Source organism: Pelophylax lessonae (assembly GCF_965119305.1).
Source record: "Pelophylax lessonae genome assembly, chromosome: 6".
In the NCBI taxonomy this organism is placed as follows: Eukaryota; Metazoa; Chordata; class Amphibia; order Anura; family Ranidae; genus Pelophylax; species Pelophylax lessonae.
Window position 1 is genome coordinate 141,204,445 of NC_138773.1, and position 21,794 is coordinate 141,226,238.

Genomic DNA, 21,794 nt, shown 5'->3' on the forward strand with positions numbered 1-21,794 from the left:
AGGACAGATTGGCTAAAGTCTTGCGCGAAGATTGGTCCCAGACCAACACTGCAACCAAACCAGGCGGCGAGACAATACCGCCACACTGTGAACACGTGCAGCCAACGGTACTATATCCAAGTCCGCATCACACAAATACATGACACCCTGATGGATTTGATCCACCATATCCAATGTCGCCGGTAAGACTCAATCAGCCACCAGGACGCGCCTGAGTACCTGCGTCCAATTCGCGACAGCCTGGGCTGTCATAAGCGAAGCAAATAGAGCCTTTAGCATAGAACCCGTAATAGAGTAAGTATGACGGGCAAGAGACTCCAGCCTCCTGTCCGTAGCATCCCGGAACACCAGGGTGTCCTCTGCAGGAATCGCAGTGGACTTATTCAAAACCACCACTGCGTGATCCACCGGAGGTGGCACACACCACCGCTCATCAGTAGCGGGCGTGAAAGGATACCGCAGTCTGAACCTACTTGGTACAGCAACTGGCTCGCGTATATTGCGCCATTGTTCCTTAACAGCGCGCTGAAAAACAGTGCAAGGAAAGACCTGCGATGTCATGCGTCTTTTCTACGTCCCATAAGCTGCCAGGGCAGCAGGAGGACATGGTTCACCCTGTAAACGCAGTGTTTGCTTGATAAAAGCAATCAATTCATCCATGAGTGCAAGCTCTTCAGGCGAGCCAGGGGGAGAATTATCCACCCCTTCTACCTCAGCCTCCACCTCGGACCCCCAAGATCCAGGGAGGAACGGGACCCCGATAAGGAGACCCCAGCTATAGCAGCCCCATCACCATCACCCTCTGAATCAGAGGAGATTGAAACTCTGGGCCGTTTTGTGGATCGAGCAGCCACAAGCATTTGCACCTGAGCAGTAATGTTAGCCACAACCGCAGCCAAACCCCCCCCCCCCCCCTGGGGGGGGAAACAGCAGTCCCTTGGTCACCCACCAAAGTGGTAGGAAATCTGCTTTCCTGAGAATCCATTGCCCCAATACCATGCCGGAGCATAAAGGGTTAACAGCCCCTTAAACAAGCGCGGCGAGCGCTGCCCACCGCACACACACACTAGCACAAGTTTGACCCCCACAGGGAGAAAAAACTCAACTCAGGCAAGGAAATAGGGACAGGGAGGTAAAAACCTGTAAAGACCACCGCTGCTGCTGCTGCCTCGATCGGTGCGCCCAGGGAAAGGAAGCCATGCAACACAGGGCGCTCTATGAAAGCCTATGGAAGGCTACAAGAAAATGGCCGCCCGCAGTGAGACCATGCGGCCGGAGTGAGCGCTGCCAAAATGGCGCCGTCTGGCGCCGAAAACGCCGCTCCTCCACCTCAGTGAAGTTGAGAAAAGACACCACATGTATTAAAACATGGCGGACCGCCGCAGCAGTCGCTGTAATGTGCCCCAAACAGGATATAAACATGCCCCACAGCACACAGCCGTTCACACATACACAGTCTGACACAGATAGTGCAGCACATCCCCCCCTCCTCGCAGCCCACAGCATGCAGCCAGAGAGATAGGGAACTTAACAGTGTGAACACAGGCAGGGTAACACAGTCCCAGACTGACACCCCCCAGACAGACAGGTCCCCACACAGATACACTTACCTCCTAGATGGCGTGGGGAACCCGCACAGGCGAACAAGCCACTGCACATGTGACAGGGAGAGTCGCATCCAGGACGCAGCAAAAATGGGGTTGAGAAACCGCACAGCGTCCAGTGAGGTAGCCACCTCACCATAGCATCCCTGCACCGAACAGGGATGGGTCGTTCATTGCGCCAGGAGCGTTACCTGGCTGAACGCTCGATGGCAGGCTGGGAAGCCACTGACCCACAACCTGCTAACAGGGGGATCAGCCCGAGACCCAGCCCGCACGAATCCTCTTCATCAGAAGAACTAACGCTGACAAAAATAACAGCTAAGTAAAGAGAGAGAAAAAACTCAAACAAAAATCAAAAAAGAATAGAGAAAGGCTGAGACAAAATGCCCCAGCATAGAGAGATCCAGCTACTCCTAACAAGCTAGACATTGAAACTGAAGTATGAAACAGGAAGCAGGAGGGTATAGACTGAGGGGACCACCCCCTGGGGTGGGGATATGTTAAAAGCTTTAATATTGACATATACTGTTGCCTAGCTATTCCTACGGAGCAAAGTCTAATACCCCATTGTGACGAATATGAAGATGGCGGCGACTGTCGGAGGACGTAAGAGAAATTTTGATTTTAGTTTAAATAGTCATAATGTCTCCCAGTGACGGTTTTACCGATAATCGATATTTACAGTGATTATCGCTTTAACTGTCATTGCAGGAAAGACTTGCTGGTGAAAATCTTCCAATGGATGAGATGGCAAAATACTTGTAGTAAAGAGAGTCCATCGCATAGGTCTATGTCTGCGGTTCAGGGCCCTGCGCTGCTGAGATATGTCTGTGATATGGAAAATTCTTATTTTACCAAGATTAATAGATAGCTCCTTATAGTCGCATTCGATCGGTGTGACTGGGGGGGGGGCTGCTGCTATTATCTTATGCAGATAAAACCTCATCATCTGGAACAAATAGAATGGTCACTATCAAAATTGGTTTATATATATGAATCATGTTTGATGGAAACCCACCAACAAGTAAGGAATACATGTTTTATGGATTGACATGAATGAACAATGAAAAGCCATGTGCTTCTTCGTGGCAGTTGAGCCTTTTGTTCATTCCTGTCCATCTATGGGCGTGTACTCCACAGTTTCTATTGTGCTTTTTGAATGTATACGTATCTGTGATTGGTGGTAATGAAGCCACTCCCTGTAACTCACTTACTTGCTGTAAATAAACAAGCCCTGCTCAGAACACAGCAGAACAGATCAGAACACACAGAAGGAGGCACACACACACACACACACACAGACACACTGACACACACAGACACAGTAGCCCTAACACATCATTCATCCATGAAAAGACACAAACTCTCACACACAAACACTTGCTCTTACTACACAAATGCACACACATACATATCCAATTGAGAGATACCTGGCAGATGACATCGAAATGACCCAGCGCGTTTGTTCCTTTCTTTGTCGCCGAGCAATTGGTAAATCGTTATATAGGAGAGCGGCGCATTTGTACTTTTCAGTACAAGCCCTTTTAATTTCCACGACAAGGTGGAGATAAAGACAAATGTAAAAGTTTACAGTATTTTTTAGAATAAAAGGTGGAAGAATAATGAAGGGAAGAGAGGCAAGGATCGATTTTGTAGGAAAGGGAAGAGTAAGACGGAGAGATTTTGAAGAGACTTGCTGCCTTAACAATGCCTCTTCCGGGATGAGTAACTGATAATTGTTTGAATATTAAAGGATTGGAAATTTGTGGATGAATGTAGCATATTTTGTAACAGGAAAGTTGATGTTGCTTCTGTCTTTGTGCTCTATTTGCCTCACTTGGTTTATATATTATAACGTTTGTATTGATTTTCCTTGAAATTAAAATAAAATGATAAATATAAAAAAAAAAAAAAAAACTGAAAAATTGGGCGTGCAAAATTATTCAGCCTCTTTACTTTCAGTGCAGCAAACTCTCTCCAGAAGTTCAGTGAGGATCTCTGAATGATCCAATGTTGACCTAAATGACTAATGATGATAAATAGAATCCACCTGTGTGTAATCAAGTTTCCGTATAAACTGCCGTTTTTCTGCACTGTGATAGTCTCAGAGGTCCGTTTAAAGCACAGAGAGCATCATGAAGAACAAGGAACACACCAGGCAGGTCCGAGATACTGTTGTGGAGAAGTTTAAAGCCAGATTTGGATACAAAAAGATTTCCCAAGCTTTAAACATCCCAAGGAGCACTGTGCAAGCAATAATATTGAAATGGGAGTATCAGACCACTGCAAATCTACGAAGACCTGGCCGTCCCTCTAAACTTTCAGCTCATACAAGGAGAAGACTGATCAGAGATGCAGCCAAGAGGCCCATGATCACTCTGGATGAACTGCAGAGATCTACAGCTGAGGTGGGAGACTCTGTCCAAAGGACAACAATCAGTCGTATACTGCACAAATTCTGTCCTTTATGGAAGAGTGGCAAGAAGAAAGCTATTTCTTAAAGATATCCATAAAAAGTGTTGTTTAAAGTTTGCTACAAGCCACCTGGGAGACACACCAAACATGTGGAAGAAGGTGCTCTGGTCAGACGAAACCAAAATCAAAACCTTTTGGCAACAATGCAAAACGTTATGTTTGGTGTAAAAGCAACACAGCTCATCACCCTGAACACACCATCCCCACTGTCAAACATGGTGGTGGCAGCATCATGGTTTGGGTCTGCTTTTCTTCAGCAGGGACAGGGAAGATGGTTAAAATTGATGGGAAGATGGATGGAGCCAAATACAGGACCATTCTGGAAGAAAACCTGATGGAGTCTGCAAAAGACCTGAGACTGGGACAGAGATTTGTCTTCCAACAAGACAATGATCCAAAACATAAAGCAAAATCTACAATGGAATGGTTCACAAATAAAAATATCCAGGTGTTAGAATTGCCACGTCAAAGTCCAGGCCTGAATCCAATCGAGAATCTGTGGAAAGAACTGAAAACTGCTGTTCACAAACACTCTCCATCCAACCTCACTGAGCTCAAGCTGTTTTGCAAGGAGGAATGGGCAAAAATTTCAGTCTCTCGATGTGCAAAACTGATAGAGACATACCCCAAACGACTTACAGCTGTAATCGCAGCAAAAGGTGGCGCTACAAAGTATTAACTTAAGGGGGCTGAATAATTTTGCACGCCCAATTTTTCAGTTTTTTATTTGTTAAAAAAGTTTGATATATCCAATAAATTTTGTTCCACTTCATGATTGTGTCCCACTTGTTGATTCTTAACAAAAAATTACAGTTTTATATCTTTATGTTTGAATCCTGAAATGTGGCAAAAGGTTGAAAAGTTCAAGGGGGCCGAATACTTTTGCAAGGCACTGTATATATGAGCCAGAGACCGTCAACCATGTGATTTTCTGTCGTAAGGACAAAAATAGGCTAGAGGAAAACATTTTCCTCAGGGTGAACATTGGCTTGAAAATCTGCAGCCTGCTGACAAAACAGGAACAAGATCAGAATCTGCATATAAAACCGTCAGATACTTGGAAATTATACCCTTGACTGAATTGAACTCATGTGAGAAGTTAGTGACAAAGGTGATTTGATTTTGGGCAGAACAAGAAGGACCTTTCATCTTTTAGTGCTTTTTGTTAGTTTTCCCCCAGCCATTATGTGACAAGGGAAGGCAGTGATCCAAGCAGAAACACGGATCTCAGCTTTCCCACGGTACACACACCCTACTTACACAGTTAGCAAGTACCCCCTGGGAACACATTTAACTCTTTGAGTGCCCATTAAACCCCATCCCTGCCAGTGTCATTAGTACAGTGAGAGCGCATATTTCTATCACAGACCACTGTATTAGTCCGGGTGAATCAGGTTCCAATTTTTGCCCGAGTTCGGACCTTTTTAGGATGAAACATGTAACATGGACATGTTACTCCTGCAGCGTCTCCCCAAAATGCTGCATCTGTCACGCCTTGGCCGGGATTCCATCTGGTGTCCTGTTGTGTTCTGGGTCGTCTTCCCTGCTGCCTGGGCCACGGGATGATTCATATTCTGAGCAAGCTTCTCTCATCAGCTACCTTTTGGTATTTGACTCTTGCTCCACCCAGTGGCCAGCTGTTGTCAGTTACCTAATCCTACTACCCATAAAAACTCTCTTCCACTTCCTACTGGTGCCTTAGTATCGGTTTTGTTTCCTGTTTATGTACGACTCTACGGATCACACATTTGGATTGTACAGACTTTGGTTACCGAATTCGGCTCGCTCTTGACTACTCTTCAGATCTCACCTTTGGTTTGGACGGACTCTGGTTACCGAACTCGGCTCGCTCTGGACCACTCTACTGAACTTCGCCCCCTTGGGGTTTTGGCTCCCGATCTACTTCTAACCGTGAGTCCTTTCCTTACTTGTTGATCCTTGAGTTTCTGGTTGCACTTTCACTTGTGGTCCCGATATTTCGCCTGCAAGACCCTATCCGCTCCTCCACCTGATACTGGGATAACAAGACTACAGGTCAGGAAACCGGAGGAGCGGTCAGCATATCTGGCAGGCCTAACAACATCTAGTGACAGCAAGCGGGGGGGATCTTATCCCCCCGCTCGCTGTCACTGTTTTAAAAAAAAAAAAAAACATTCACTCACAGAGTTCCAAGAAGGGGAAACTCCAAGTCCAGACAACCTTTGCGGCTGTTGCCTTGTAGCCCTCAATGAACTATCAAGGAGCTGTTAAGCGCTTTAGGTAGTGCATTTTCTCTTCCTGTCAGTGTATCTGCCCGCCCGTACAAACTTGCATATACACTGACAAGTCTGCAGGAGTCCTGCATGGCAGATCGAAGGTGAAATATTTTCCAGGCAAACAGTCAAACAAATAATTCCCATTTTTTTTTTTAACTGCAAAAAAAGGAATTTTTGTAAAATCTTACCATAAAATTCCTTTCTCTGAGTCCTCCGACAGTCGCCGCCCACTCACAAGTCTTCACCAATGGGTATTGACCTTTGCTCCGCAGGAGTAGCTAGGCACAAGATTTGTTAGTAACAAAAGCTTTTAGCATAGACATACCCCTAGGGGCTGTCCCACTAGTCAATACCTCCCTGCACCAGCATTCCCAACTCAGTTTGGTAGCATAGCAGTAAGAGTACACAAAAACCCCAAAAAGAGGGGCGGGGGGCGGCGACTGTCGGAGGACTCAGAAAAAGGAATTTTACAGTAAGATTTTACAAAAATTCCGTTTTCTCTTACGTCCTCCGACAGTCGCCGCCCACTCACAAGTTTTCACCAATGGGATGTCCCAAAGCAGTGTAGACATGAGGGGTGGGATACGCAGCCGCAGAAGAGCAACGCAGCACCCACAGCAGAGAAGGAACCTTACACACCGTAAGAGAACCAGCTGGGCAACAGGAAAGTGCTCAACAGGAGCAACAACCCAGGAAAACAAGTAACCCAGGGGTGAAACACCCCCACAGCCAAAGACCCATAAACAAGGGTCCCTATAGCACTGCCGCACAGAGAACTTGCGGCCAAAAGGAAGGCATCGGCTGATGCCCAAACACCCATCTTATAAAAAGTGGAGAAGGTGTGCACGGACGCCCAAGTCACATCCTTGCACACCTGGGCCACCAAGGCCCGAAGCCGGAAGACCCAAGACGTACCCAGAGATCAGGTAGAGTGCGCGTTAACAGGGAAGGGTGGAACCCGTTCCTGCAAGTATAGGCCAGAACAATGGACTGTCAGATCCATTTGGCAACGGTCGCCGCAGACGCAGCCATGCCCTTCCGAGGACCCTCAGGAAGGACAAGGAGGAAATCAGACTCGCGAAAAGAAATAGTGGACGACAGGGGGAACCCCGAGCGTCCTGACAACATCCAAGGAAAGCAAAGCAACCCCCTAGGATGCACGGGCTTCGCACAGAACGAAGGCACAACAATGTCCTCACCAAGGTGAAAGCCAGAGCCACCTTAGGGAGTAAGGACGGGTGAGGTCGCAAGACCACCTTACCCTTGTGAACCACCGAGTAGGGAGAACGGCAGGACAATGCCGCCAACTCTGACACCCTGCGAGCCGAAATGAACGCCATTAAAAAAGCAATCTTTTCAGACAGCAGAGACAAACGATATCCCCTTGAAGTTGTCAAAGGGGACACGCTGCAACACGGGCAGAACCAAGTCCGAGTCCCACGGAGGTAAGGGCCCCCTCCGAGGAGGGGCCAAAAGACGCACACCTCGAACAAAGGTGCGAATGAGAAATGAGACGCCATAGGGCACCGAAAAAGAACAGCCAGTGCAGAAACCTGGTCTGTTATCGTGGCCAGTGCCAAAAGCTGGACCACACCAGTCTGAAGGAAAGCCAACACTCTCGACACCGAGCATGAGCGAGGGGAGAACCCCCTGGACACATACCAGGCAAAGTACACTTTCCAAGCACGGTAATAAACGTTACCAGACGTAGGAGTAGAGAAGGAAGGACCTCAGGGGAGAGACCCCCGTCCACAGGACCTGGCTTCCAACAGCCAGGACGTCACAGCCAGCGACTGTAAAGCAGGAAGGAAGATCGGTCAACGAGACAGAAGGGCTTCCCGCAGTGGCAGGCGGCACGCCAGATGAACGATGTCCGTGTGCCAGGACCGGCGAGGCCAGTCCGGTGCCATCAGAAACACCACGTGCGGTTTTCAGGCCAACCTGTGAAGGAGCCTGGATCGCAACTGAAGTGGAGGAAAGGCATACATCAGCCGATACTGATGCCACGGTGCCACTAACGCGTCCGAGGCGGCCGCCCGAGGATCGTGCGTGCTTGCCACAAACCTTTCCCCCAGGTTGTTCAGCCGAGACGCGAAACAGATCCACATCCGGGGATCCTCACCTCGCGCACAGCATCTGAAAGATTTCCGGGTGTAGGGACCAATCCCCCTGGTCCAGGGTCTGGCGGCTCAGATAATGGACCTGCCAGTTCCCCACCCCCGGAATGTGAACTGTCGTGAACGCCGGGGCGTGAGTTCCGGCCCAGGACAGAATGTCGGTCACTTCCCGGGCCGCTCGGGCACACCTGGTGCCCCCTTGGTGGTCGACGTAAGCCACTGCGGTGGCATTGTCCGTCTGAACCCGAACTATACGGCCCTGAAGTCGTTCCGACCACTGGAGAAGGCAAAGCTGTATCGCTCCCAAGTCCAGAATGCTGATCGGAAGGGAGGATCCCTCCTCCTACCAAGTTCCCTGGGCAAACAGGTTGCCCAGAACACCACCCCAGCCCGACAGACTGGCAGCCATGGTGATCACCGCCCATAGCAGCCGGGGACTGGAGCCACCACAGAAGATCCCTTCTGGTTCGGCGCTAAACGAAACCCTCAGGTCCCAAGACTGAGGACGGATTTTCCACTTGGCCAGAATCTCCACTTGGGGAGACCGCGTGTGAAACCCGATCAAAGGGAATCGCCTCGAAGGCCGAGACCACTAACCCCAGGCACCGCATACAGGTCCTGAGTGAGAAGGAACGGGTGTCCCGGAGGGACCTGACCTCATCCTTAATAGTCCGGAGTTCTCCCTCCGGCAGGAACACTCTAGCATGAGCAGAGTCCAGAACCATTCCCCGATAGGGAAAGCGAAACAAAGGAGACAGCGTCGACTTCGGAACGTTGATGGTCCAACCGAACTCCTGAAGCGCCTGTACCGTAGTGGACAGGGCGTTCAGCAAGTTCTGACTGACACTCGATCTAAACAGGAGATCATCCAGATGACCCAAGACCGCAACGCCCTGGGCTCTCAACAGGCCCAGAACAGGTGCCAGCACTTTGGTAAGAACCCGTGGAGCCGAAGCTGGGGGAACCAGCTATCCAGAGAATCCATGTTAATAAACAAGTGTGGAATAAAAAGGTACTGGCCCTTTAAGCGCTGCGGCGAGCGCAGCCCACCGCAAAGCCCACAACAAGCACCGATCCCCACAGGGGCAGAAAACAGCTGAATTAGGAAGGATAGCCCAGAAAGGTATGGAGAGATCACCTGCAGAGCTCGCAGAGCGTTGCCACTGATCGCTGTTCCAGAGATAGGCTGAACTATAACACTGCTGCTGGCTCAGGGAAAATGGCTTCCCATAGGAATCAATGGAGGCTTCTAGAAAATGGCCGCCGACATGTGCTCGGATCGAGCGGCCCGCCACACACCAAAAATGGCGACGATCGGCGCCAAAAACACTGCACTGCAACCCTGTACAAGGCCCAGGGTGAAGCCAACATGTCACTCACAGTGAAAATGGCGGACCGCGCGGCGCTCAGCCGTAGTGGTCGCCGCACATACATGTCTGCACTCAGAACATACAAGGTGACATATGAAAGAGAGGGGTCCCCACCTCACTACAGTGAATAAATATTAACCCCGCAGGGATACATCAGGGAGCCCACTACACAGACATGAGGGGACACACAGTACAGCAGACTGACACCCCAGACAGAGGCCCCCACATAGAAAAGGTGCTTACCGTACCGGATGGCGTGGGGTAGCCTCCATAAACGGAAAACCGCTGTCCTCATATGACAGGGAGTGCCGTAGCCGGGACGCAGGCAGCACAAAACCGCAGAAAGCGTCCAGTGAGGTAGCCACCTCACAGGCTGCATCCCTGCAGAGAGCAGGGATGGGTCGTTCACAATGCCAGGGCGAACCATAGCCGAACGCTCGATGGCAGGCTGGGGATCCATCTGACCCTCAGCCCTGGAGACCCAGGGCGGCCAGTCCGAGACCCAGCTCTGCATGATGTTTCTTCATCCGAAGATCCCCATCTAAGAGCTGGTAAAATAACAGCTAGTAAAGTAAAGAAAAAACACTTTGAAATAAAATCAAAAGAAGGGTAGAAGGCGGAGACTGAAGCCCCAGCACAGGAAAGCCTGCTACTCCTAAGCTAGGCAAGATCAAACTGAGTTGGGAATGCTGGTGCAGGGAGGTATTGACTAGTGGGACAGCCCCTAGGGGTGTGTCTATGCTAAAAGCTTTTGTTACTAACAAATCTTGTGCCTAGCTACTCCTGCGGAGCAAAGGTCAATACCCATTGGTGAAGACTTGTGAGTGGGCGGCGACTGTCGGAGGACGTAAGAGAAAACGGAATTTTTGTAAAATCTTACCTGTAAAATTCCTTTCTCTGAGTCCTCCGACAGTCGCCGCCTCTTCATATTCGTCACAATGGGGTATTAGACTTTGCTCCGAAGGAGTAGCTAGGCAACAGAATATGTTAACATTAAAGCTTTTAACATATCCCACCCTCAAGGGGTGGTCCCCTCAGTCAATACCCTCCTACTTCCTGCAACCATATCTCAGTTTCAGTGGAATAGCAGTAGAGTATACAACCAAACCCCAAAGAGGGGCGGGGGCGGCGACTGTCGGAGGACTCAGAGAAAGGAATTTTACAGGTAAGATTTTACAAAAATTCCGTTTTCTCTTACGTCCTCCGACAGTCGCCGCCTCTTCATATTCGTCACAATGGGGACGTCCCAAAGCAGTGCAAACATGAGGGGTGGAAAACGCATCCGCGCCGTAAGGCAACGCAGTCTCCGCATCAAAGAAAGGAACCTTACCAAAGGAAGGAAACCAGCTGGGCAACAGGAAAAAAATTGCTCAACAGGAGCAACAACCCAGGAAAAACAAAGAACCAGGGGATAAAAACCTATCCCAACAGCCAGAGGTCCCACAAGGGACCCTAGGGAACCGCCGCACTAAGAACCTTGCGGCCAAAGGAAGCATCCGCCGATGCCTGAACATCTACCTTGTAGAATTTTGTGAAAGTGTGCACGGTCGACCAGGTCGCCGCCTTACACACCTGGGCTACAGAAGCCCCATGACGACAGGCCCAAGACGTACTCAGAGATCTAGTAGAGTGCGCCTTCACAGGCACAGGGGGAACCTTCCCCTGCAAAGCATACGCCTGTTCAATGGTCTGCCTGATCCATTTTCCGAGGACCCTCAGGAAGAACAAACAAGGAATCCGTCTTTCGAAAAGACTCAGTCGATTTAAGGTAAACCCTTATCGCCCGAACAACATCCAAAGAATGCAGACTCACCTCCTTTGGATGTTTAGGCTTCGCACACAGCGAAGGCAAGACAATATCCTCATTTAGATGGAATTCCGAAACTCGCTTCGGAAGAAAAGAAGGATTAGGTCGCAAGACCACCTTATCCAAGTGAATAACCAGATACGGAGACTTGCAGGACAAAGCCGCCAGCTCCGACACTCTGCGAGCCGAAGTGATCGCCACCAAAAAGGCGACCTTTTTGGACAACATAGACAACAAGATCTCCCTGATCTGTTCAAAAGGAGCACGTTGTAACACAGATAAAACGAGATTCAAGTCCCAAGGGGGCAGAGGATCCCTCCTAGGAGGAACCAGATGCCGCACTCCCTGAACAAAAGTGCCAACCAAGGAGTTGGAAGCCACGGGACGTTGAAACAGAACGGCCAGCGCAGACACCTGACCCTTTATCGTAGCCAGCGACAAACGCTGATCGACACCTGTTTGAAGGAAGGACAGCACTCGGGAAACCGAGTACGTGCGGGGTGAAAACCCCCTGGACTCACACCAGGCAAAATAGGCTTTCCAAGTACGGTAGTAAACCTTCCCCGAGGAAGAGTTCCTCGCGTTGATCAAGGTATGAACGACCTCCGGGGAGAGACTCCGCTCCTTCAGGACCTCGGTCTCAACAGCCAGGCCGTCAAAGCCAGCGACTGTAAAGCAGGATGGTATATCGGACCTTGAGACAGGAGATCGTCTCGAAGAGGCAGACGCCACGGGGCGTCGACCGCCAGAATCACGAGGTCTGCGTACCAGGACCGGCGAGGCCAGTCCGGTGCCACAAGAATCACCATGCTGCGTTCCGAGTGTAACCTGCGAAGGAACCTGGACAGCAACTGAATCAGTGGAAATGCGTACATCAGCTTGTACTGATGCCACGGGGCCTCCGACGCGTCTGCCCGAGGGTCGCGCGTCCTTGCCACGAACCTTCTCACCTTGTTGTTGAGACGAGACGCGAACAGGTCCACATCTGGAATACCCCACTTCGCGCACAACATCTGGAAGACAGCCGGGTGGAGAGACCATTCCCCCTGATCCAGGGTCTGGCGACTCAGATAGTCCGCCTGCCAGTTCTCCACCCCCGGAATGTGCACTGCCGTTATCGCCGGGACATGAGCCCCGGCCCAAGTCAGAATGTCGGCCACTTCTCGAGCCGCTCGGGCACTCCTGGTGCCCCCTTGGTGGTTGATGTAGGCCACCGCCGTGGCATTGTCCGTCTGCACCCGAACCGGGCAGCCCTGCAGCCGGTCCGTCCAGCGTCAAAGACAGAGATGTATCGCACGCAATTCCAGAATGTTGATCGGAAGGGAGGACTCCCCCTCCGACCAAGTTCCCTGGGCGGACAGAACGCCCAGAACACCACCCCAGCCCGACAGGCTGGCATCCGTGGTGATCACCGTCCACGAGATAGGACGAAACGACTTGCCCCCGGACACCATCGGGGACTGGAGCCACCACAGAAGGTCTCTTCTGGCGCGATGACTCAACGAGATTCGAAGATCCAGAGATTGAGGTCGCCCGTCCCACATGGACAGGATCTCCGCTTGGAGACCCCGCGTGTGAAACTGGGCGAAGGGAATCGCCTCGAAAGCCGACACCATCAATCCCAGACATCTCATGCACGTCCGCAGAGACGAGAGCGAAACGTCCCTGAGGGACCTGACTTCCTCCTGAAGAGTTCTGAGTTTGTCTTCCGGCAGGAAGACCTTCGCCTGAACCGAGTCCAGGATCATTCCCAGGTAGGGAAGACGAACCGACGGACTCAGTGTCGACTTTGGAAAATTTATCGTCCAACCAAACTCCTGCAGAGTTTGCATCGTGACAGACAGGTCCTTCTCCAGACCCTGGCTGGTCGCAGACCAAACCAGAATGTCGTCCAGATACCCCAGGACAGAAATGCCCTGGGCTCTCAATAATGCCAGAACCGGTGCAAGCACCTTGGTGAAAACCCGCGGAGCCGAGGCGAGACCAAAAGGCAACGCCACAAACTGGTAATGATCCTCCGCAATGGCGAATCAAAGGTACCGTTGGTGACCCTCGAAAATGGGGATGTGAAGATACGCATCCTTTAAATCGATGGAGGCCATGAATTCCCCCAGAACCAGGGCAGCCACCACCGACCGCAGGGATTCCATGCGGAACTTGCGAACCCGCACAGAGCGGTTCAGAGCCTTCAAGTCCAGAATTGGACGAACCTTGCCCTCCTTCCTGGGCACGGTGAACAGATTGGAATAAATCCCCGAAATCTGTCCCGATGAGGCACCGGAACCACCACTCCCTGAGCCCTCAGGTCCCGCACCGCCAGGTGCAGGTCCCGTAAACGCTCCGGAGACAGCTGAAGATTTGAGGGAAAAAATCTGCTCTCCGGCCGAGAGAGAAACTCGATCTTGTAACCAGATCGAACGATCTCCTGAACCCATCTGTCCCGCATGCGGGCCAACCAGGGTTGAAGAAAACCGAGCAAGCGTCCCCCCACCCCAAAACTGGGTGAGGGCGCCCCTTCAGGCCGCACTGTTATGGGCTGCGGATCCGGACTGACCGGACTTCTGTTTCCCAGACCAGGGCTTCTTTTGAGAGCCTTGACCTTTGAACGGCTTGCCCTTGTAGTGCGACCGAAAGGCACGAAAGGACCCCTGAGGGGGCCGAAAATTAGCATGCTTCTTCCCAGAAGCCCCCTTAGCCTTGGGGAAATGGGGCAAGAGAGTGCTCTTACCTCCGGTGATCCCCTTAATCAACACATCCAAGGACTCCCCAAAAAGGCGAGACCCATCATAAGGCAGATTGGCTAAGGTCTTACGGGAAGATTGGTCCACCGACCAACATTTCAACCAAACCAGGCGGCGAGACAACACCGCCACGCTGTGCACACGTGCAGCCAACGGGACTAAGTCCAAGTCCGCATCACACAGATACATGACACCCTGGTGGATCTGATCCACCATATCCAGGGTCGCCGGCGAGGCCGAATCGGCCACCAGGACGCGCCTAAGCATCTGCGTCCAACTTGCGACAGCCTAGGCCGCCATGAGAGAGGCAAACAGAGCTTTAAGCATAGAACCCGTAACAGAGTAAGTATGACGGGCAAGAGACTCCAATCTCCTATCCGTGGCGTCACGGAACACTGGGGAATCCTCTGCAGGAATTGCAGTGGATTTGTTTAAAACCACAATTGCGTGATCCACCGGGGGTGGCACACACCACCGTTCATCAGTGGAAGGCGAGAAAGGATAACGCAGCTTGAACCTACTTGGCACAGCAAAAGGTTTGCGTAGATTGCGCCATTGTTCCTTAACCGCGCGCTGAAAATCATCATTGCAGGGAAAAACCTGCGGCGTCCTGCGTTTTCTCTGCGTCCCATAAGCCGCCAAGGCAGCTGGGGGACACACTTCATCCTGCAAACGCAGCGTTTGTTTTATGGAAGCAATCAAGTCATCCATGATTGCAAGCTCTTCAGGCGAGCCAGGGGGAGAATTATCAACCCCTTCAACTTCAGCCTCCACCTCGGACCCCACTAGATCCAGGGAGGAGCGGGACCCCGATAACGAGACCCCCGCCATAACAGCCCCATCACCTTCACCCTCAGAATCAGAGGAAAGAGAAACCCTGGGTCTCTTAGTAGATTGAGCAGCCACCAGCATCTGCACCTGAGCAGCAAGGCCAGCCACAATAGTGGCTAAATCCCCCCCTGGGGGGGAAACAGCGGTCCCCTGGCTATCCACCAAAGCGGTAGGAAATTTGCCCTCCTGAGAATCCATTGCCCCAATATCAAATGCCGGACAATAAAGGGTTAACTGCCCCTTTAACAAGCGCGGCGAGCGCAGCCCACCGCACCACACACAAGCACAATGAGACCCCCACAGGGACAATAAAACTGACACAGGCAATGGATAAGAAGGATATAACCTGAGGAGACCCTCGCCGCTGCTGCTGCCTCGATCGGTGTACCCAGGAGAAGAGGAAGTGATGCGACCAGGGCGCTCTATTAAAGCCTATGGGAGGCTACAAGAAAATGGCCGCCATGCATGTAGAACATGCGGCCGGAGCGAGTGCAGGCAAAATGGCGCCGTTTGGCGCCGAAACCGCCGCTCCACAGTACAGTAATGCCCACATTTTAGCCATATATAAAAAAACATGGTAGATCGCCGCAGCGATCGCTGTATAGTGCCCAAACATGCCACAAAACATGCCCCACAGCACACAGCTTCTCACACTGACAAAGCTGACACACATAGTGTCACACAGCTCCCCCCCCCCTTGCAGCCCACAGCATGCAGCCGAGTGATAGGGAGACAAACAGTGAGAGCAGAGGCAGGTTACACAGTCCCAGACTGACACCCCCCCCCCAGACAGACAGGTCCCCACATAGATACACTTACCTCACAATGGCGTGAGGGACCCGCACAGGCGAACAAGCCGCTGCACATGAGGCAGGGAGAGTCGCATACAAGACACACAAATGAGGGTTAAGAAACCGCACAGCGTCCAGTGAGGTAGCCACCTCACCAATCATCCCTGCACCGAACAGGGATGGGTCGTTCACTGTGCCAGGAGCGTTACCTGGCTGAACGCTCGATGGCAGGCTGGGAAGCCACTGACCCACGACCTGCGACCAGGGGGATCAGCCCGAGACCCAGCCCGCATGATCCTCTTCATCAGAAGAACTAACTAATGCTGACAAAAAGAACAGCTAAGCAAAGGTAGAGAGAAAACTCAAACAAAAAATCAAAAAAAGAAGAAAGAGTCTGGGGCACAAAGCCCCAGCACAGAGAGAGCCAGCCACTCCTGACAAGCTAGACATTGAAACTGAGATATGGTTGCAGGAAGTAGGAGGGTATTGACTGAGGGGACCACCCCTTGAGGGTGGGATATGTTAAAAGCTTTAATGTTAACATATTCTGTTGCCTAGCTACTCCTTCGGAGCAAAGTCTAATACCCCATTGTGACGAATATGAAGAGGCGGCGACTGTCGGAGGACGTAAGAGAAAGATGTGTTTTTTTTTGTTTTGTTTTTTTTTAAAAGGTAAACTTATATCTTTATGTACTGGTGGTGATAGTGGTATTAGAAGAGTGTTTCTACCAGGCTGGAATGGGCACTGTGTCGTGTTTGGCTTTAGGGTGGCAATCAAGCCTCTCAGTAGCCACAGTGACTCATAGCACTAGTCCATGACTGTAGGGTAGCAGGATGTGTTCTGGATACTGACCCAAACCTACGCTATACAAATCTCCTTCCAGATAGGAATTCTCAACAACAGCGAAAAACAGGTTTGCGGTTTGTTATGTTTTTTTTTTATTTTCCTTACGATGGAGGCAATTATATATACCCTCTATGATTAATATATCATGCTTCAGTAGTAGTTCTTGCCTAACAGTGTAGTAACATTGCCATATAAGTTAAGGTCACGCACCTGGCAGTTCTCTGTGACTTCCTATACTCCATATATTAGGTCAGGGCTCAAAATTTGAAGTCCTGAGCTACTAGCCAGGCTTTAAGAGTTACTCACCCCAAATTCTGCACCTAAACATGCCCTCGTAAATTCTCACTGTTAAAAAGGTTTTATTCAGAATTAAGTTACAAAAATAAATATTAAACAACAACTTTATGGGCTCTTTCACACGGGCGGTCCGATCAGATCCGCCCGTCAGTTTTTTAGGCGGATCTGATCGGATCCTCCATGCAGCTCTATGGGGCAGCGGGTGTCAGCGGAGGTCACCTCCGCTGACACCCGCTGCCATCCGCATCCGATCCTGTGCTGAAATCTGGACGGATGGAAACCCTATTTTTCCATCCGTTCAGTAATCGGAGCGGAGCGGATCTGATGAGAGCGGACAAGCGGTCCGCTCTCCTCCGATCCCCCATAGAGGGCAGCGGGTGCTGAGACACCTCCCTCTCCGCTCTGCAAGCGGAGACGGAGCTGTCATCCGCCCGGCTCAGCGGGGATCGCGGATCGATCCCTGCTGAGCAACACGGATCCGCCTGCGGAGGCGGACCGCGTGAAAGAAGCCTTACATGTTTAAACAGTAAAAACATGATATGTAAACAACGACAATACCCATACCAAGTTTACACTTAAAAAGTCAATATGGCATGACAAAATATCATCCCCACTGGGATACAGTTAAAAAACAAGTTCTGCTATGTATACCACAGAGAGATGGTCAGAGAATGCAGACATACTACACGAGACGGTCAGAGAGTGCAGATAGCATACAGGAGATGGTCAAAGACTGCAGACATAATACAGGAGATGGTCAGAGACTGCAGACATAATACAGGAGATGGTCAGAGACTGCAGACAGAATACAGGAGATGGTCAGAGACTGCAGACAGAACACAGGAGATGGTCAGAGACTGCCAACAGAACACAGGAGATGGTCAGAGACTGCCGACAGAACACAGGAGATGGTCAGAGACTGCCGACAGAACACAGGAGATGGTCAGAGACTGCAGACAGAACACAGGAGATTGTCAGAGACTGCAGACAGAACACAGGAGATGGTCAGAGACTGCAGACAGAACACAGGAGATGGTCAGAGACTGCAGACAGAACACAGGGGGTGGTCAGAGACTGCAGACAGAACACAGGGGGTGGTCAGAGACTGCAGACAGAACACAGGGGGTGGTCAGAGACTGCAGACAGAATACAAGAGATGGCCAGAGACTGCAGACAGAATACAAGAGATGGCCAGAGACTGCAGACAGAATACAAGAGATGGCCAGAGACTGCAGACAGAATACAGGAGATGGCCAGAGACTGCAGACAGAATTCAGGAGATGGTCAGAGACTGCAGACAGAATACAGGAGATGGTCAGAGACTGCAGACAGAATACAGGAGATGGTCAGAGACTGCAGACAGAATACAGGGGGTGGTCAGAGACTGCAGACAGAATACAGGAGATGGTCAGAGACTGCAGACAGAATACAGGAGATGGTCAGAGACTGCATACAGAATACAGGGGGTGGTCAGAGGCTGCAGACAGAATACAGGGGGTGGTCAGAGACTGCAGACAGAATACAGGGGGTGGTCAGAGACTGCAGACAGAATACAGGGGGTGGTCAGAGACTGCAGACAGAATACAGGGGGTGGTCAGAGACTGCAGACAGAATACAGGGGGTGGTCAGAGACTGCAGACAGAATACAGGGGGTGGTCAGATATAGCAGACAGAATACAGGGGGTGGTCAGATATAGCAGACAGAATACAGGGGGTGATCAGATATAGCAGACAGAATACAGGGGGTGGTCAGAGACTGTGTACAGAATACAAGGCAGTAAATGGTTAACAAGTCTGGAGCTCCTAGCCTGACCAGCCTAAATCCTGCAAAGATAACATAAAAAAGTCAAACAAATGATGGAGGGATGAGACAGAACTCTGGCACACATAGCTCAATAGAAACAGCTGAAGACAATTACATGTCACATACTCCTATCTAATGCCGGTTGCAGCGTCTTCCAGAAATCAAATTCTCATCATTATCAGTGTGTTTACCCTTTGTGCAGTTTACATAAAAACAAAGATAAGAAGCAGTGTGAGAAGAGCAGGGGAAGCCATTCCCGATCAGTGTGTTCACTGCCTAATCTGCACAGGAGGGGGAACACACTGATAAGACTTCTGCAGTGAGGATCCTCAGCTCTTTCTGTAGAACTATTTATGTAAAGTCCTGTGTGAGCAGGAGTGTGATCATACCTTCTTCCTACTCAGCCAGGTATGTCCGATCCCATCCGGCGCTGGGGTATGCTGATTGGCTAAGGATGTGGCAGGAGGTGGGGCAACATCAGCAGTCACTCCCTCCCTTTCAGATGAGCAGCGCTATTGGTTGTTCCACTGGTCTGTGCAGCAGTAAGCCGGTGGAAGGGAGAGAGCGAGAAACAAACTTTTAGCTACAGAGAGCCGCACAGGTCAGAGCTCTGCAATTGCTACCGCCCACCTGTCACACTGATCTCTCTGCTTTCTGAACCGCCTACAGTAGGAAAAGTGATACCTTCTTATCCGCAGCCCTGACCCTTCTGTGATGCAGTTTCACACTCGCCTTCACTGAAATACTGCTCGCCAAATGCGAGCGGGAATTTTGAGGGCTGTATTAGGTGTTTTATTTATTGTCTAATAAAAGCGAAGTTTTAGGCTACAGTGGATTTGGTGCAGGGGTTCTGTGCATCCCTGCTGGTGCTGATTTATTAGGTTTATTTTAGGAACACAAGCTGTACACATATACAAAGAAAAAATCTAAAAAAAACACGAATTAAGCAATATATAAACTTGAAAAACGTAGAATAAATTTGACTAAAAAGCATTATAGTTTCTCTTTTTTCTATGATGCCATAATAACAAAGCCACAGTATTATCAAAATCATAATGGAAACCTGTAGTCATTCTGTTATGGAATGTTTTGCCATCAATTATCTTATTAATATTCACATATACAAAATAACCAAAAATAGTACTCAAAAATACTATGAAAGGAAAATAACCCAGAATACCTGTGAATACTTGGACAGGACTTCTGTCACTTTTCCTCCAAACCTGACTGTTTTCTTTGGCGGAGAACTCAAAAAAACATGAGATTCAGTCATTGTATCCTTGCAAAAGATCAGACATCGACCTTACGAACAGCAAATACAGCTATTAACCTAAAAAAAAAAAAAAAAAAACAAGTAAATAGTATATACATTATAGCTTTTTTTCCCCGTCCTGTATATTGTGTTGAAAAATAATATTACAATAAATACCAATGAGAACAAAGATAGAAAACATGAAAGCAAAGATTTTACCATAACATGAAGATAACATTCATCTAGCATTTTCTTTTAAAGTAATTGTAAAGTCATGATTTTTTTCATTAACCACTTTACCACTAGAGCATTTTGCTGTCTTACGTCTGGGCCACTTTTTGCAATTCAGCACTGTGCGAATTTAACTGACAATTGCGCAGTCGTGCGACGCCGTACCCAAACGAAATTGATGTCCTTTTTTTCCCACAAACAGAGCTTTCTTTTGGTGGTATTTGATCACCTGTGCGATTTTTACTTTTTGCGCTATAAACAAAAAAAGAGCGTTTATTTTGAAAAAATAACAATATTTTTAAAATTTTTTTATATGAAATTCCCCCCAAAAAAGATGTAAAAACCAATTTTTTTTTAAATTTTTGGCCAATTTGTTTTCTGCTACCCATGTTTGGTAAAAAAAATTGCAATAAGCGTATTTTGATTGGTTTGCGCAAAAGTTATTGCGTTTAATAACAAAGGGAAAGATTTCTGTCATTTTTGGTGTTTTTTTTTTTTTTAACGAGTAATGGCGGCGATCTGCGATTTTTTTGCGGGACTGCGACATTGCGGCGGACAGATCGGACCCTTGACTGACATTTTTGACACTTTTGGGGGTACCAGTGACATTACTGCAGTAATCAGTGCTATATATATGCACGGTTACTGTAAAAATGACACTGGCAGGGAAGGGGTTAATTTTATTGGAGAGGGAGGGGTTAATGTATGCCTGGTGCTTACTGACGTGTTGGGGGGGAGGTGACTGAGTGAGACAGGGACAGATCGGATGTCCAGCTATGCTGAACAGTCCGATCTGTCACTCCCTGTCACTGAGGAGATCCGCCCGCTTGTGTTTACACAGGCGGGCGGATCTCCACACTAGATCCCCGATGATCGGGGCAGAGCAGCGGCGATCGCCGCTGCTCCTCCCCTGGCCCGACTCCCGCTGTGAATGAAAACAGGGGAGGAGTCTGGCGACGTAGGTCTACGTCGTCAGACGGGAACGAGCCACTTTGCCGCAGTACTATTCAAGTACTCAGCGGTAAAGTGGTTAAGGTCCGCCCTATAGCAGTTTTACTGCTACAGGGCCCCTCTGCGCTGGATCACGTAGCCGGCTTGCTCCCACTGTGATCAGGTAACGCGGACTCGATGTCCGCCTATTGTCTGGTACAGAGACAGGATGCCGGTCTGCATTTGTAAACAAGCCAGATCAACATTCTGTCAAGAGGGAAGACATGGATCCTTTGTCTCTGCAAAACAGGGACTTGGATCCATGCAAAGAAAACTGAATTTTTGTAAAATCTTATCGTAAACTTCCTTTCTCTGAGTCCTCCGACGGTCGCCGCCACTTCATAATCTTCACTAATGGGGTAATTGACCTTTGCTCCGCAGG

The 21,794-nt window shown here is 49.7% G+C and overlaps 1 protein-coding gene across 3 annotated transcripts in view; it reads right to left on the reverse strand.

Moving 5' to 3' along the window:
* The window catches only part of RRN3 (RRN3 homolog, RNA polymerase I transcription factor), a 1,162,251-nt gene extending 1,141,975 nt beyond the window's left edge, over positions 1-20,276 (reverse strand). For all 3 annotated transcript variants that reach the window (XM_082260368.1, XM_082260367.1, XM_082260369.1), the window contains exon 1: positions 20,120-20,276. In XM_082260368.1, coding sequence (XP_082116494.1) covers positions 20,120-20,212 — 93 coding nt within the window. In that variant the 5' untranslated portion in view covers positions 20,213-20,276. The remainder of the gene's footprint in view (positions 1-20,119) is intronic.
* Between the last annotated feature and the right edge of the window lie 1,518 nt (positions 20,277-21,794).